Source organism: Pipistrellus kuhlii, unplaced genomic scaffold (genome assembly GCF_014108245.1).
Source record: "Pipistrellus kuhlii isolate mPipKuh1 unplaced genomic scaffold, mPipKuh1.p scaffold_m20_p_1, whole genome shotgun sequence".
In the NCBI taxonomy this organism is placed as follows: domain Eukaryota; kingdom Metazoa; phylum Chordata; class Mammalia; order Chiroptera; family Vespertilionidae; genus Pipistrellus; species Pipistrellus kuhlii.
Window position 1 is genome coordinate 33,223,274 of NW_023425404.1, and position 13,357 is coordinate 33,236,630.

The following is a 13,357-nucleotide window of genomic DNA, read 5'->3' on the forward strand; positions in this document are numbered from 1 at the left end:
TATTTTCATTCTCTTTCCCTTCTTTTGGCATAGCAAGACATAAAACTAATATACGCAATAGTAACTATATGCTTTACTTTAAATAACATGAAGTTGGAAAAAAGGAAAATATTTGAATCTCTTCATTATGAAGAGAGGAAAGTGCTCCACCAAAGTAATTTTTAAGCTTATCATTTAAAATTCATCGACACATAAAACCACGTAAGCACTTACAGAAAGACTGGTTATGTAACTTTTGACCTCGCCATTCAAATTCAATACAGTAAACCTATGATTTTGTAGACTTTGCTTTAACGGACTTTGGATTTAATGGACTAAATTTCAGGTCCTTATTTCATATGTGAAAATAAACACCCTGTTAATTTTAAATGCTTTTATCCAAGATTTACTTATTAAATTAACATCTTTTTTTTTTGTTTGTTATTAATTCACTGCTACTTTTAACACATTTTAGAGAATAGGCCATATATTGGGGGGAAAAACACTGTAGTAATTTTTCCAACATAAATAAATATTACATATCTACAACTATAGTCTACATATTTAAATACAAGAATCACCACTCGTAAATAATATTCAGCGGATGATTAGCACATAATCACACCACATCACGTGAGGTTAATGGGTTCTGTTCTGTGGTTCCCATTACACTAAGCCATGCCCCAGCTCAGTGCATTTGTTTACTCTTGATGACTGGCAAATGCATGCATTTACTAGACCTACTTGCTATAAATTTAAAGTTACTATAATGCACATAGAAAACTTTTCTGTGAAATTAGACTTTTCATACGTACTTAATTTTAATTATACAAATGGATCTACATAAATAAAAACAGATAAAATAACTATTTTGTTATTATTGATTTCAGAAAGGAAGGGAGAGGGGAAGAGAGACAGAAATATAAATGATGAGAGAGAATCATTGACCGGCTGCCTCCTGCACACCCCACACTGGGAATCGAGGCCACAACCCAGGCATGTGCCCTGACTGACTGGGAATCGAACCGTGACCTCCTGGTTCATAGATGGGCCAGTGAAGCCATTCTGGCTGGGCTAATTTGTCAAATTTTTAACATACACATTTGGAAAACCTACTTTATTATATCACAGTCTTTTTGCTCTGATGGACATCCTCTCACCTGAATTAGACCATTATTTTGAGATTTTACCACAAATTTATCCAGAAGACATAAGAGTTGTAGCCAGAGGTTTATGTTCAAAGTTATTTATCTCAGCTTTTAAAAAATATTAGCAAAATAAGTAGAAGTAAAAATGATCAACAATAAGGAAAAAGGTGTTACGTTCACAAAATAAAATACTATGCAGCCATTAAAAATTATTTTGAAGACTATTTCATGAAATGAAGAAAAAATTAAGTGCAAAGTGCTTTTATTCTCCTACTTTTTGAGAATGATTAGATGGTTAACTGGGTAACACTAGTTGTTTTTTTGTGCAGCACCTGTTATATGCAGTCAGTTGATAGTGACTATTCAGTTTAACAGAATTTCTTCTGAAGAACAGGTTTTTACTTTCTCTTTACTGTCAGCTTGGAGACATTCCTAAAAAATTTAAGCCCATTATCTTATGCAAAAATCTTATGTGTAAAGGAATTGCTGTACAGGAGCCATATGTATCTAAATAAAACAAGAAGGGATATTTCATCCTCTGTTAGGCTTGTTTCCTAAACAAATAGGGGCATATTTATAGAGTAGTATATTTCAGCATTGAGTACAGATTCCAAGAAATGCGGCATAAATTTTGAAAACTCATAACATTAGGAATATAGAAAACTAAATGAATTTTGGTATTATGATAAATATGGTGATACTTATATAATAAACAAGTATACTTTGTCCTCAGATGTTTTATAGTCTATACAAGAAGTTTGTTCCTCACTTTAAAGTAACATTTTCTAAAGCATGTTCTGAGGAATTTTTTTCCTAGTTTTTAAGTGGAAAAATAGGGCTCATTATTCAGAAAGACTTGGGGCATCCTGGGTTAAACAAAGTTAATCAAGTACCTTTATCAGATGACTGCCGAGACTTTAATATCTTTATGTATTGTAAGTATACAAAAGAGGCATGTAGTATACATACCTAATTTATTTGTCCACAGAATCCTTTCTTTGCATTTATTGCAACTAAATCTGACATGAGACATGTGTTGGGACATTTTTGTTTTAAATTATTTTTCTATAGCTGTTAAATAAGTAATGACAGTACTGTGGGGTGAAATCTTCCTAGTTAAAGAAATATGATTTAAATGATACTAGGCAATGGAAGGAAATTTTGCTGTAGTATTTGCATTACATGATGGATTTTACTTTGTGTATTTTTTCTTTGAATTTGTTATAAGCATGCATTTCTGTTATAATCTCTGCCTTATTTTTATTGTTTGAAGTTCTGTTTGTTGTATGTGCTTAGACTCATTCAGACTCATTGGATTTTTCTCTGCGTGTTTTTGTGGTTTTACTAGAATAGGAGGTCATGTTCAGTTGGGCTTTTCCTGTGGAAAACCTGGGTTGAGGGTGTACTTTCTAGAATGGTTTTACATTTACTTCCCCAAGAGTATCACTAGCCTGAGAACACAGTTATTATTAATATCTCAGTTTAGATCTTTCTGGGACCAAAGCTTAAGATCAAACCTCAAATCTAAGTGTGAGTAGGCCTATTGTTATATCTATAAGTTTAAGATCAAACCTCAAATCTAAGTGTGAGTAGGCCTATTGTTATATCTATAAGTTTGCCTCGATCTGGCCCTTGATGGATTTTCAAAATTCACTCTTTAACTGGGGATATAGTTCTTTGAGACTCTTGACTTTTTACAGACGTCTCAGTTCCAATTCCCTATGTTATGTGATCTAGAATCTTGTCTCCTATCTCTGTGATACCTTTTAAAACACAAACCTCTTGATAACTGAGGAGGTGAGCAAACTTCCTCCACCAGTATCAGTTTATATACTGTATTCTGATCTTTGGTTTCCTCGCTGTTTTGGGGGCCTTGGGGATTTTCTTACATTTTTTAAAATATTAATCTATGCATTTAAAAGAATATGGGGGCCCTGGCCTACTTGGCTCAGTGGTTAGAGGGTCGTCCTGTGGACTGAAAGGTCTCAGGTTCAATTCCAATCAAGGGCACACGTCTGATTTGCAAACTCAATCCCCAGTAGGAAGCATGCAGGAGGCAGCCAATCAATGATTCTCTGTCATCATTGATATTTCTCTCTCTCTCTCTCTCTCTCTCTCTCTCTCTCTCTCTCTATATCTCTCTCTCATATATATATATATTAAAGGTATGGGGTTTTATTTTCTGTCTACTTAAGTAATCAAGGCATCCATATTGTCAAAAATGGAAATTCTTATGTTATTTTTATAATCACAAATAATGCCAACTATATTCTTTTTTTCTTTTTCTTTTTTAAGTTGTACTTTTTATATATGAAAGTGAAATATATACTAATGTGTTTATCAAAGAGGTAGTATTCTTTCTGTAGTTTATTTTTATTTGCACAAAACCACTTATATATTTTTTGGCTTATTATAGGCAAATACTAGTCTTCTACTTTTCTTTTAGATGTAACCTTCTGTAATGGAAGATGATTGAAGATAAAGGGCCTCGTGTTGCTGACTACTTTGTTGTAGCAGGATTAACTGATGTTTCAAAGCCTTTTGAAGAAGAAATTCACTTCAATGATGCCTGCCATAAAGTAGCTAAACCAAAAGAACCTATCACAGACGTTTCAGTTATTATTAAATCTCTTGGGGAGGAAGTGCCACAGGATTATATGTGTATTGATGTTACCCCATCTGGATTGTCAGCTGACCTCAATAATGGAAGTCTTGTGGGGCCACAGATTTATCTTTGCTATAGAAGAGGAAGAGATAAGCCTCCACTTACAGATCTTGGGTAAGTCTTTTTAAAAAATAATTTTTGTTTCCCTGGCTGGGTGGTGCAGTTGGTTAGAGTGCTGTCCCATGCATCAAAAAAGGTTTCAGGTTTGATTCTCGGTCAGGGAATGAACAGGAGGCAACAAATCAATGTTTCTCTCTTACATTGATGTTTCTCTGTCTCTTTCTCTTAAAAAAATCAATAAAATATATTCTCAGGGGAGGATTAAAAGCAATTATTGCCATTATTATTATTGTTATAGATTCTGAAGTTAACTATTTAATATTTTTAATTAATAAATATATGGCAGCTTTAGAAAAAGAAATATATATGTAATCCAGAATCCTGTATTCTATTCTTTGTTCATTATACCTTTTCAGTATCCCTTTGTCCTATATGTTCCCAGAACTTCCATCTTGTCTGAGTCTCTTTCTATTAAAGGTAGGGTTTTATGTTCTGGCCAGTGTGGCTCAGTTGGTTGCACCCAGAGATTACGAGTTTGATTCCCAGTCAAGGTACATGCCCAGGTTTCAGACAGTATCTCCAGTAGGAGGTGTGCAGGAGGCAGCCAACCCATCTCTTTCTCTCTCTTTCTCTCTCTCTTTCTCTCTCTCTCTCTCTCTCTCTCTCTCTCTCTCTCTCTCTCTCCTCCCTTCTCTCTATAAAATCAATAAAAATGTATTTTTTTAAAAAGATGGAGAGAATTTGAAAAACAATTATAGAAAAGTATGGAAAATTAATGTATTATCCTGATCATAAAATATTAAATTATTTTAAAAGTACAAGAAAAGGGTGGTTTTTAAGCATGTACTGTAATGATCATTATAAAAGAGGCCAGGTGAACAAAGTTTGTGCATGGGTAGGGTCCCTAGGCCTGGCCGGCGATCAGGGCTAATTTGTGGGCTACTGGCGGGGCAGTCTGGGGGCCCCCACTGGCACCCATCTTGGCTAGCCTGGCGCCGCCTGTTCACTGGTCCCCAGCGGAGCGATTTGTGGGGGGGTAGGGGGGTTCACTGGCAGATGCCTTGACTGGCCTGGTGCCTGTGGGCTGGGGGCAGCTGCTGTGTTGAGCGTTTGCCCCCTGGTCAGTGTGCATCATAGCAACTGGTCTTTCCACCAGTCATTCCACCATTTGGTTGATTTGCATATTAAGCTTTTATTATATAGGACTAGAGGTGCACGAAATTAGTGCATGGGGGGGGGGGCCCTCAGCCCAGCCTGCACCCTCTCCAATCTGGTACCCCTTGAGGGATGTCCAACTGCCCATTTAGGCCTGATCCCGATTTAGGACATCACTCTCACAATCCAGGGCCATCTGCTAAAGAGAATATTCTTCTCCTATTTTCAAAAATTAATTGGCCATAGATGTATGGGTTTATTTCCGGACTCTCAATTCTATTCCATTTGTCTACATGTCTGTCCTTAGGCCAGTACTAGACAGTTTAGATTACTGTAGTTAGTATTTACATTGGAGGGTAAGTAGTCCAACTTCATTCCTCTTTTTCAAGATTGTTTTGGCTATTCTGGGCCTTTTAAATTTTAATATGAGTTTTAGGATTAGCTTGTCAATTTCTGCAAAGGTTGGGGTTCTTTTAAAAGAGGAATATATGCATATTTTACATACATGTAAAAGAGGATTATATAAATGTAAAGACATACAATTTTTGTAGGAAAAGAGGAACAAAAGGTAGAAAAATAAGATTCCAACAGGAAAACTGAAAAAAAAAAAAAAAGATCAAAGAAAGGCCAGTAATAGCGCTAAGAATGTCTTCAAAATGGATAAGAGTTTATAAGGTGTAGGGAGCAGCTATAGAGTAAAGCTTTGGACTGACCTGTGGCAGGGCCACATACAAGTCCCAGCTTGGAGGACAGAGCCCTCCTAGCACAATTAGGCTTGACCTTATATACCTCCCTTGTTCCTAAGTAGCTAATGGGCTATGGGAGGTGCAGCAAGTGCTGCCAAAAGAAGGCTTGAGTAAGGAAATAGATTTTAAACTCGCAAGAACATTGTAAACATGTTGACCACTCCCCTTGGCTTTGTGTGATCTGACTATAAAATAAAGCTTCGGCTGGCTTACAGGCTGGGTCACTGTTTCCTCATCCAGGCACAGTGATCCTACCTGGCCCCAACTGTATTCTCTTGTATGTCTTCTTTAATCCTTCACCGCCCCTCCTCAGGTTCACACCTGGCTGTGCTGGATGCAGTTCAATAAGGAATGAAGATTAGCTTTCTTGTTTTCATTGCTGTGTTACAAAAAGGGATAGGTTCATAACTTACAGCATTTTTGGTTAAAAATAAGGAAGATATCACCATTCCCACTGATGTTGCCAGAAAGGGCTATAAAGGTTTCATCTCCTAATATATTAAGTTTGAAAGAGGATATGTAGTCATGTTTACTAACACTGGAGGGAAGATAAGATGAGCTCCTGAATTTTCTTATACTTTTAAAATTCTATCATTAATGGTTGATATCAAAAAGTTACATTAAAAATCATGCCGAAACCGGTTTGGCTCAGTGGATAGAGCGTTGCCCTGCGGACTGAAAGGTCCGGGGTTCGATTCCAGTCAAGGACATGTACCTTGGTTGCGGGCACATCCCCAGTGGGGGGTGTGTAAGAGGCAGCTGATCGATGATTCTCATCGATGTTTCTAACTATCCCTCTCTCTTCCTCTCTGTGAAAAAAAAAAAAATCAATAAAATATATATATATATATTTTAAAGTTACATTAAAAATCAGTCTTATTCTGTTAATTCATGAATTAATTGCAATAATTTTAAATTGGTTGCAAAAGAGCTACTATATTGCTTCATATGACATTTAGATATTTAGTAAATGGCATAGGCAGGAAAATATCAGACATATGTCATAGCAACATCTTTACTGATACAGCTCCTAGGGCAATGGAAACTAAGGAGAAAAAAAACAAATGGGTCTATATCAAAATTAAAAAGCTTCTGCACAGCAAAAGTAACCATCAGTAAAACAAGAAAGTCCATGCATGAGAGAACATATTTGCAAATGTTATATCTAATAAGGGCCTAATCTCCAAATTGTATAGGAAACTCATTCATCTGAACCAAAGGAAGATAAATAATCCAATCAAAAAATGGACAAAGGATTTAGACACTTTTTGAAAGTGGATATGCAGAAAGCCAAGAGACATAAAAACATGCTCAAAGTCACTAATCATCTGAGAGTTGCAAATCAAAATGACAATGAGGTACCATTTCACACCTGTCAGAATGGCTATCATCAACAAAGCAACAATGACAAGTGCTGGTGAAGACTTGGAGAAAAAGAAACCCTCTTGCACTGATGGTGGGAATGAAGTCTGGTGCAGCCACTGTGGAGAACAGTGTGGCATTCCTCAAAAAATTAAAAATGGAGCTCCTGTTTGACCCAGTAATCCCACCCCTAGGAATATATCCCAAGAAATCAGAACCACCAACCAGAAAGGATATATACACCCCTATGTTCATAGCAGCACATAATAGCTAAGACTTGGAAACAGCCTAAGTGCCCATCAGCTGATGAGTGGATTAAAAACTGTGGTACATCTACACAATGGAATACTACACTGCTATAAAAAAGAAGAAACTCTTTACCATTCACAACAGCATAGATGCACATTATTATGCTAAGTGAAATAAGCCAGTCAGAGAAAGAGAAATATCACATGACCTCACTCATTTGTGGAATATAATGAACAACATAAGCTGATGAACAAAAATAGATCCAGAGACAGAGAAGCATTGAACAGACCATCAAACTTCAGAGGGAAGGGGGGAGGTAAGAGATCAACCAAAGGACTTGCGTGTATGCATATAAACATAAACAATGGACTCAGACACTAGGGGGGTGAGGGCATGTGATAGGGACTGGGGGGTGGCCAGGGAGAGGTCAATGGGGGAAAAAGGAGACATATGTAATACTATATGTAATACTTTAAACAATAAAGAATCTACTAATAAAAGGGTAATATGCTAATTAGACTAGGAGACCTTCCAGATGTCCTTTTGGACAAAGCCATGGTGGTGGGGCCAAAGCTGTTAGTGGCAATCAGACCAGGCTGGGGGCGGGGGGGGGGGGGGGGACCAGTTGGGGACAAGCAGGCTGGCGGGTGGGGCAGTTGGGGGAGATCAGGTTGGCAGGGGGGCAGTTGAGGGCCATTATGCTAGCGTGGGATGGGGGAGGGCGGGAGGCAGTTGGGGGCTAGAAGGCAGGCAGGCAGGTGAGCAGTTAGGAGCCAGCAGTCTTGGATTGTGAGAGGGATGTCCGCCAAGGTGTCCTAGATTGGAGAGGGTGCAGGCTGGGCTGAGGGACACCTTTCCCCCACTCTTCCCCCCGCTTTTGGCATGCAAGAATTTCATGTACCGGATCACTTGTTTTAAAAGAAAATAAACCAGCTGTTAAATCTTGATTAGGTAAGTTGCTCCTATGACCACTATCATTAGAATTTTAGCTTGTGGATAAAATGAAGGCAATGTTGCAGATTCTCATTTGGATGCTGAAGTTCCCTAGAGTAGAGATGAAGAATTTTCCAAGCATAGGAAGGATTCTGGAATAGGAAAGGACTTGAACTGAAATGAACAAATCAACTACTCTTGTAGCTACCTTTATATGTTTGTCATTGTGAAGAATATGACATCATTCTTGTCTTTTAAATCTTAGTTTATTTTTTATTTTTTCAATTACAATTTATATCCACTATTTTTTTTTTGTCTAAAATTTTATATATGTCTCCTTTTTCCCTTGTTGACCCTCCTTCCCCAGCCAACCACCACCCCAGTGTCTGTGTCCATTGCTTATGCTAATATGCATGCATACAAGTCCTTTGGTTGCTCTCTAACCCCCTTCCCTCCCCTACCATTTGTCTCTGGATCTATTCTTGATCATCAAATTATGTTGATAATTATATCCCACATATGAGATCATGTGATATTTATCTTTCTCTGACTGGCTTGTTTCACTTAGAATAATGCTCTCCAGTACCATTCTTGCTGTTGCAAATGGTAAAAGTTCCTTCTTTTTTATAGCAGCATAGTATTCCATTGTATTTAATCCATTCATCTGCTGATTACATTCACTATTATTTTGTATTAGTTTCAGGTGTACAGAATAGTGTTGAGATAATCATATACTTTACAAAATGTTCCCCCTGATATTTCTAGTACCCATCTGGCACCATACACAGTTATTACAATATCATTGCTATATTTTCTATTCTGTGCTTTAACATCCCCATGAATATTTTGTAACTGCCAATCTGTACTTCTCAATCCCTTCACCAGTCCCTCAACCCTCCTCCCCTCTGGCAACCATCAGTCTGTTCTCTGTATCTGTAGGTCTGTTTCTATTTTATTTGTTTATATTGTTTTTTGATAGAATAATTAGTAACAAGTAGTAGTAATTTGAATTCAGATGTGTGTAATTCCTGTTACAAAGCCTTTTTTTTAAGATTGAAAAAACACACACACAGAAAAACAAGATCAAAAAGAGGAGGAATAAGCAATTAAGCCAATTATAGGATAATTGTTCCTATGATTAAGCATCCAAGTTAGCTTTAAAGTGTTACTTTTTTAATTTATTTTTTGCTGATAGCTAGGACATAAAGGGAAATTAAAAATTTTATTAACCTGGCAGATGTGGCTCAGTGGTTGAGCAATGACCTATGAAGTAGGAGGTCACGGTTCAATTCCCTATCAGGATATATGCCCGAGTTACAGGCTTGCCCTCCAGTAGGGTGTGTGAAGGAGGCAGCCAATCAATGATTCTCTCTCATCATTGATGTTCCTATCTTTTCCTCTTCCTTCAACTCTGAAATAAATAAAAAATATATTTTAAAAATTATAACAGAAAGCAATAATTGGCCCATTTCTGGTACTAATTTTTCTTTGTGTAATGGATTTTATAAAAGAGGATACTGATTGCTATTAAGGACATTGCCAGTTGCAACCATTTTTATTATAGCAAAAACACAGTATAGTAGACCTTTTTTTTTTTTTTAACTGATGCTAAAGACTTAACTTTAAAGTCTAATAAGTGAATTTTGTGAAAGAATTACACTATATTATTTAATCATGACATTTTCTTTGTTTCCCCAAGTACGTTAAGTATAGTATTTAGAAGACTTAAGGAATGGATGTCTAGCCTGCCCATTATGAAGAGCCTACGATTTTTACCACAATAAAGAAGGGAGAAATAAACCATGACTTTTCCCCTATACTTTTGAGGTTATTTTCTCTTTTGAAAGACTAAAAATATCTCTTAAATCTGAGGGAAGTATTGGAAATAAAAGTGTGCAGGCAGGTCGTTTTCCTTCTGGTTAAAAAGCTTTTTTTAAAATTTTAATTTTGGAAACAATACAAATTTGCTTTTTCTCAAGAAGATGCTTGGGTTTAGAAACATAAATAAATAAATAAATCCATTAAATGGTACACTAATCAGGTACCTTTGCACTTAATCATTGCTTTCCTGTGGTTTATGTCAACAAAAGTTAATCTGAATTTTTCTTACATTACTTAAATTTTGGTAGGGAAAAGTTATCCTTTAATTATATTATGGGACTGTGCAATTCAAATTTGCAGTAAGATTGACATCTTGGCTACATTTAAGGACCAGTTCATGATATCTAATAATATTAACTTTCATTTGATGGTGATTTGTGTGTGTGTGTGTGTGTGTGTGTGTGTGTGTGTTTATTTATTTATTTATTTATTTATTTTTAAGGGTTTTATATGACTGGAAAGAAAGATTGAAACAAGGGTGTGAAATTATTCACAGTACTCCCTATGGACGTCCTGCAACTATTAGCGGCAGTACCTCATCACAAAAAATTTATATCACTTACCGAAGAGCCTCTGAAAATATGACTCAGAATACATTGGCTGTCACAGACATATGTATTATAATACCCAGTAAAGGAGAAAGTCCCCCACACACATTCTGCAGAGTCGACAAGAATCTCAATAACAGTATGGTAAGTGATTCTTTTGCACTGATAAAATTAGCCACTGATAAAAAGACCATAATGTAAAATCTTTGTTTGGAAAACAGCATAGCACAATTACTGAATTGAAAACATGTTTTTAAAGATATTAGATATTTTATTTTTAGAAAAGTACTTTAGTTGTACTTTCAAAAGGATCTATGCAAAAAAAAACCAAAAAACTTTTTTCATTGAAATAAAAATTTTTTCCCTATTGCAAAAGTAATGCACTAGCCAAGGTTAAATCCTCCCCCCATTTGTGCACTCGATCCCATATCCTTACCTATTTGAGGACATAACTTCAGCAATTCTCCTTATTTCCTTTCTGAATCATCAATTTTTTTCTCTATTGCATGCAAACCATGTTTCTTCTATCTTTATAAAACTTGACCCCTGATAAATTGTTAACATTTGTTAAATCTTGGTGGTAAGTGGGTGTTTGTTATAGTAGTCTCTTAATATTTAAAAAATATTTCTTAGCCCTGGCCAGTATGGCTTTGTTGGTTGAGCATCATCCTATGCACCAAAAGGTCACTGGTTCGATTCCCAGAGCACATGCTCAGGTTGTGGGTTCAATCCCCAGTTGGGATGCATGCAGGAGGCAATCAGTAGATGTTTCTCACATAGATGTGTGTTTTTTTCTCTCTCTAAAATAAATAAAACATTTAAATATATATTCTTTAAGTTTATTTTCTCAATATATTTGTCTCAGTGCTATGAATCTGCCCTCATGTACTGGTTTATAGAGGTACTCTATCATGTGTGCACAAACATGTCCTGACTCATTTAACACATATTTATTGAGCATAGCAGGCATGGTTTTAAGTGCTACAGATATAATAGTGAACAAGATAAAACCCTTGTCATCATAAAACTTATATTTTAGTGGTGAGAGGTAGATAAATAAGAAAATATGCAATATGCCAAATGGTGGTAAGTGCTATGCAGGGAAGAAAAGCAAGAAAGGGGAGATAGGGAGGACTGGGAAGGATAGATGGAGGCTTGTTATTGCATACTAGAGGCCTGGTGCATGAAATTCATGCATGGGGGTATGTGTCCCTCAGCCCAGAATGCACCCTCTCGAAACTGGGACCTCTCACAATCCAGGACTGCTGGCTCCCAACTGCTCGCCTGCCTGCCTTCCTGATTGTCCCTAACTGTTTCTACCTGCCAACCTGATCAGCCCCTAACCACTCCCCTGCCAGCCTGATTAATGCCTAACTGCTCTCCTGCCAGCCTGTTTGCCCCTACCTGCCTCCTCTGCAGGCTTGGTCACCCCTAACTGCCCTCCTCTGTAGGCCTGGTCCCCCCCAACTGCCCTTCCCTGCAGGCCCAGTCGCCCCCAACTTCACTCTCTGCTGACCTGGTTTCTCCCAACTGCCTTCCCCTGCTGGCCATCTTGTGGTGGCCATCTTGTGTCCACATGGAGCAACCATCTTTGACAACATGGGGACAGCCATCTTGTGTTGGAGTGATGGTCAATTTGCCAATTTTATATTACTATTTTATATTTTATATTACTCCTTTATTAGATAAGATAGAGGTCTGATGCATGGGAGGGGGGCCAGCTGGTTTGCCCCGAAGGTTGTCCCGGATCAGGGTGGGGTTCCTTGGGTCATGGGATGGCTGGATGAGGGGCCTGTGGTGGTTTACAGGTCAGCCATGCTCCCCAGAGATCCAAGCGGAAGCCCTGGTATTTGGGATTTATTTATCTTCTATCATTGAAACTTTGTAGCCTTGATCAGAGGCCAAGGCAGGCCAGGGCAGGCGGAAAGCTTGGCTTCCTCCATTGCCAGGGGTAACTCAAACCTCCTGCTCTCTCCATGGCTGCAGCCATCTTGGTTGGGTTAATTTTCATACTTATTTCTGATTGGCTGGTGGGCATGGCAGATGTGTGGTCAATTTGCATATTACTCTTTTATTAGATAGTATAAGGTGATGAAATAATAAAGTAGCCTTTGAGTTAAGGCCTAAAGAAGGTAAGGAAGTGTGCTATGTGAATATATCTGTCACTACCTAATGTCAAGTGGTGATATCTTCCCAAGTTACATCTCCATTTCTCACCTTAGCTCTGTATGATTCTTCATTTGAATGTCTAATAGATTTTTCAAACTTAATATGTCTAAAACTGAACGCCTTTTCTTCATCCCAAAACTTGCTCTAGTCAGTATTCCTCATCTCAGTTACAGTAGGACTAGAAAATTAAAACTCCTTTGGGAGTAGCAGTTATTTAAAACCAACGTATGAGATCATTTAGAGAAAGGAAAGAACATAAGAGATCACATTTAATGATCAGGAAAAGAAAGGATGCTACAAAGAAAACTGAGGGCCATAGCCAGGTGGCTCAGTTGGAGTGTCATCCCATACACCAAAAGGTTGTGGGTTGGATTGCTTTTAGATTTGATCCTGTTTGGGGTGCATATGAGAGGCAACCAGTTGACGTTTCTCTTCCCCTCCCTTTCTCTAAAATCAATAAAT

At 37.5% G+C, this 13,357-nt stretch overlaps 1 protein-coding gene across 16 annotated transcripts in view; it reads left to right on the forward strand.

The window, feature by feature from the left end:
- The window catches only part of DENND4A (DENN domain containing 4A), a 92,722-nt gene that overhangs the window by 24,532 nt on the left and 54,833 nt on the right, over positions 1–13,357 (forward strand). For 13 of the 16 annotated variants that reach the window (XM_045581412.1, XM_036438318.2, XM_045581426.1 and 10 more), the window contains 2 exons: positions 3,574–3,906; positions 10,621–10,870. In XM_045581412.1, coding sequence (XP_045437368.1) covers positions 3,596–3,906; positions 10,621–10,870 — 561 coding nt within the window. In that variant the 5' untranslated portion in view covers positions 3,574–3,595. Of the gene's footprint in view, positions 1–3,543; positions 3,907–10,282; positions 10,288–10,620; positions 10,871–13,357 lie in introns of those variants that run through there. The other 3 variants (XM_045581414.1, XM_045581416.1, XM_045581441.1) reach the window with 3 other exon arrangements.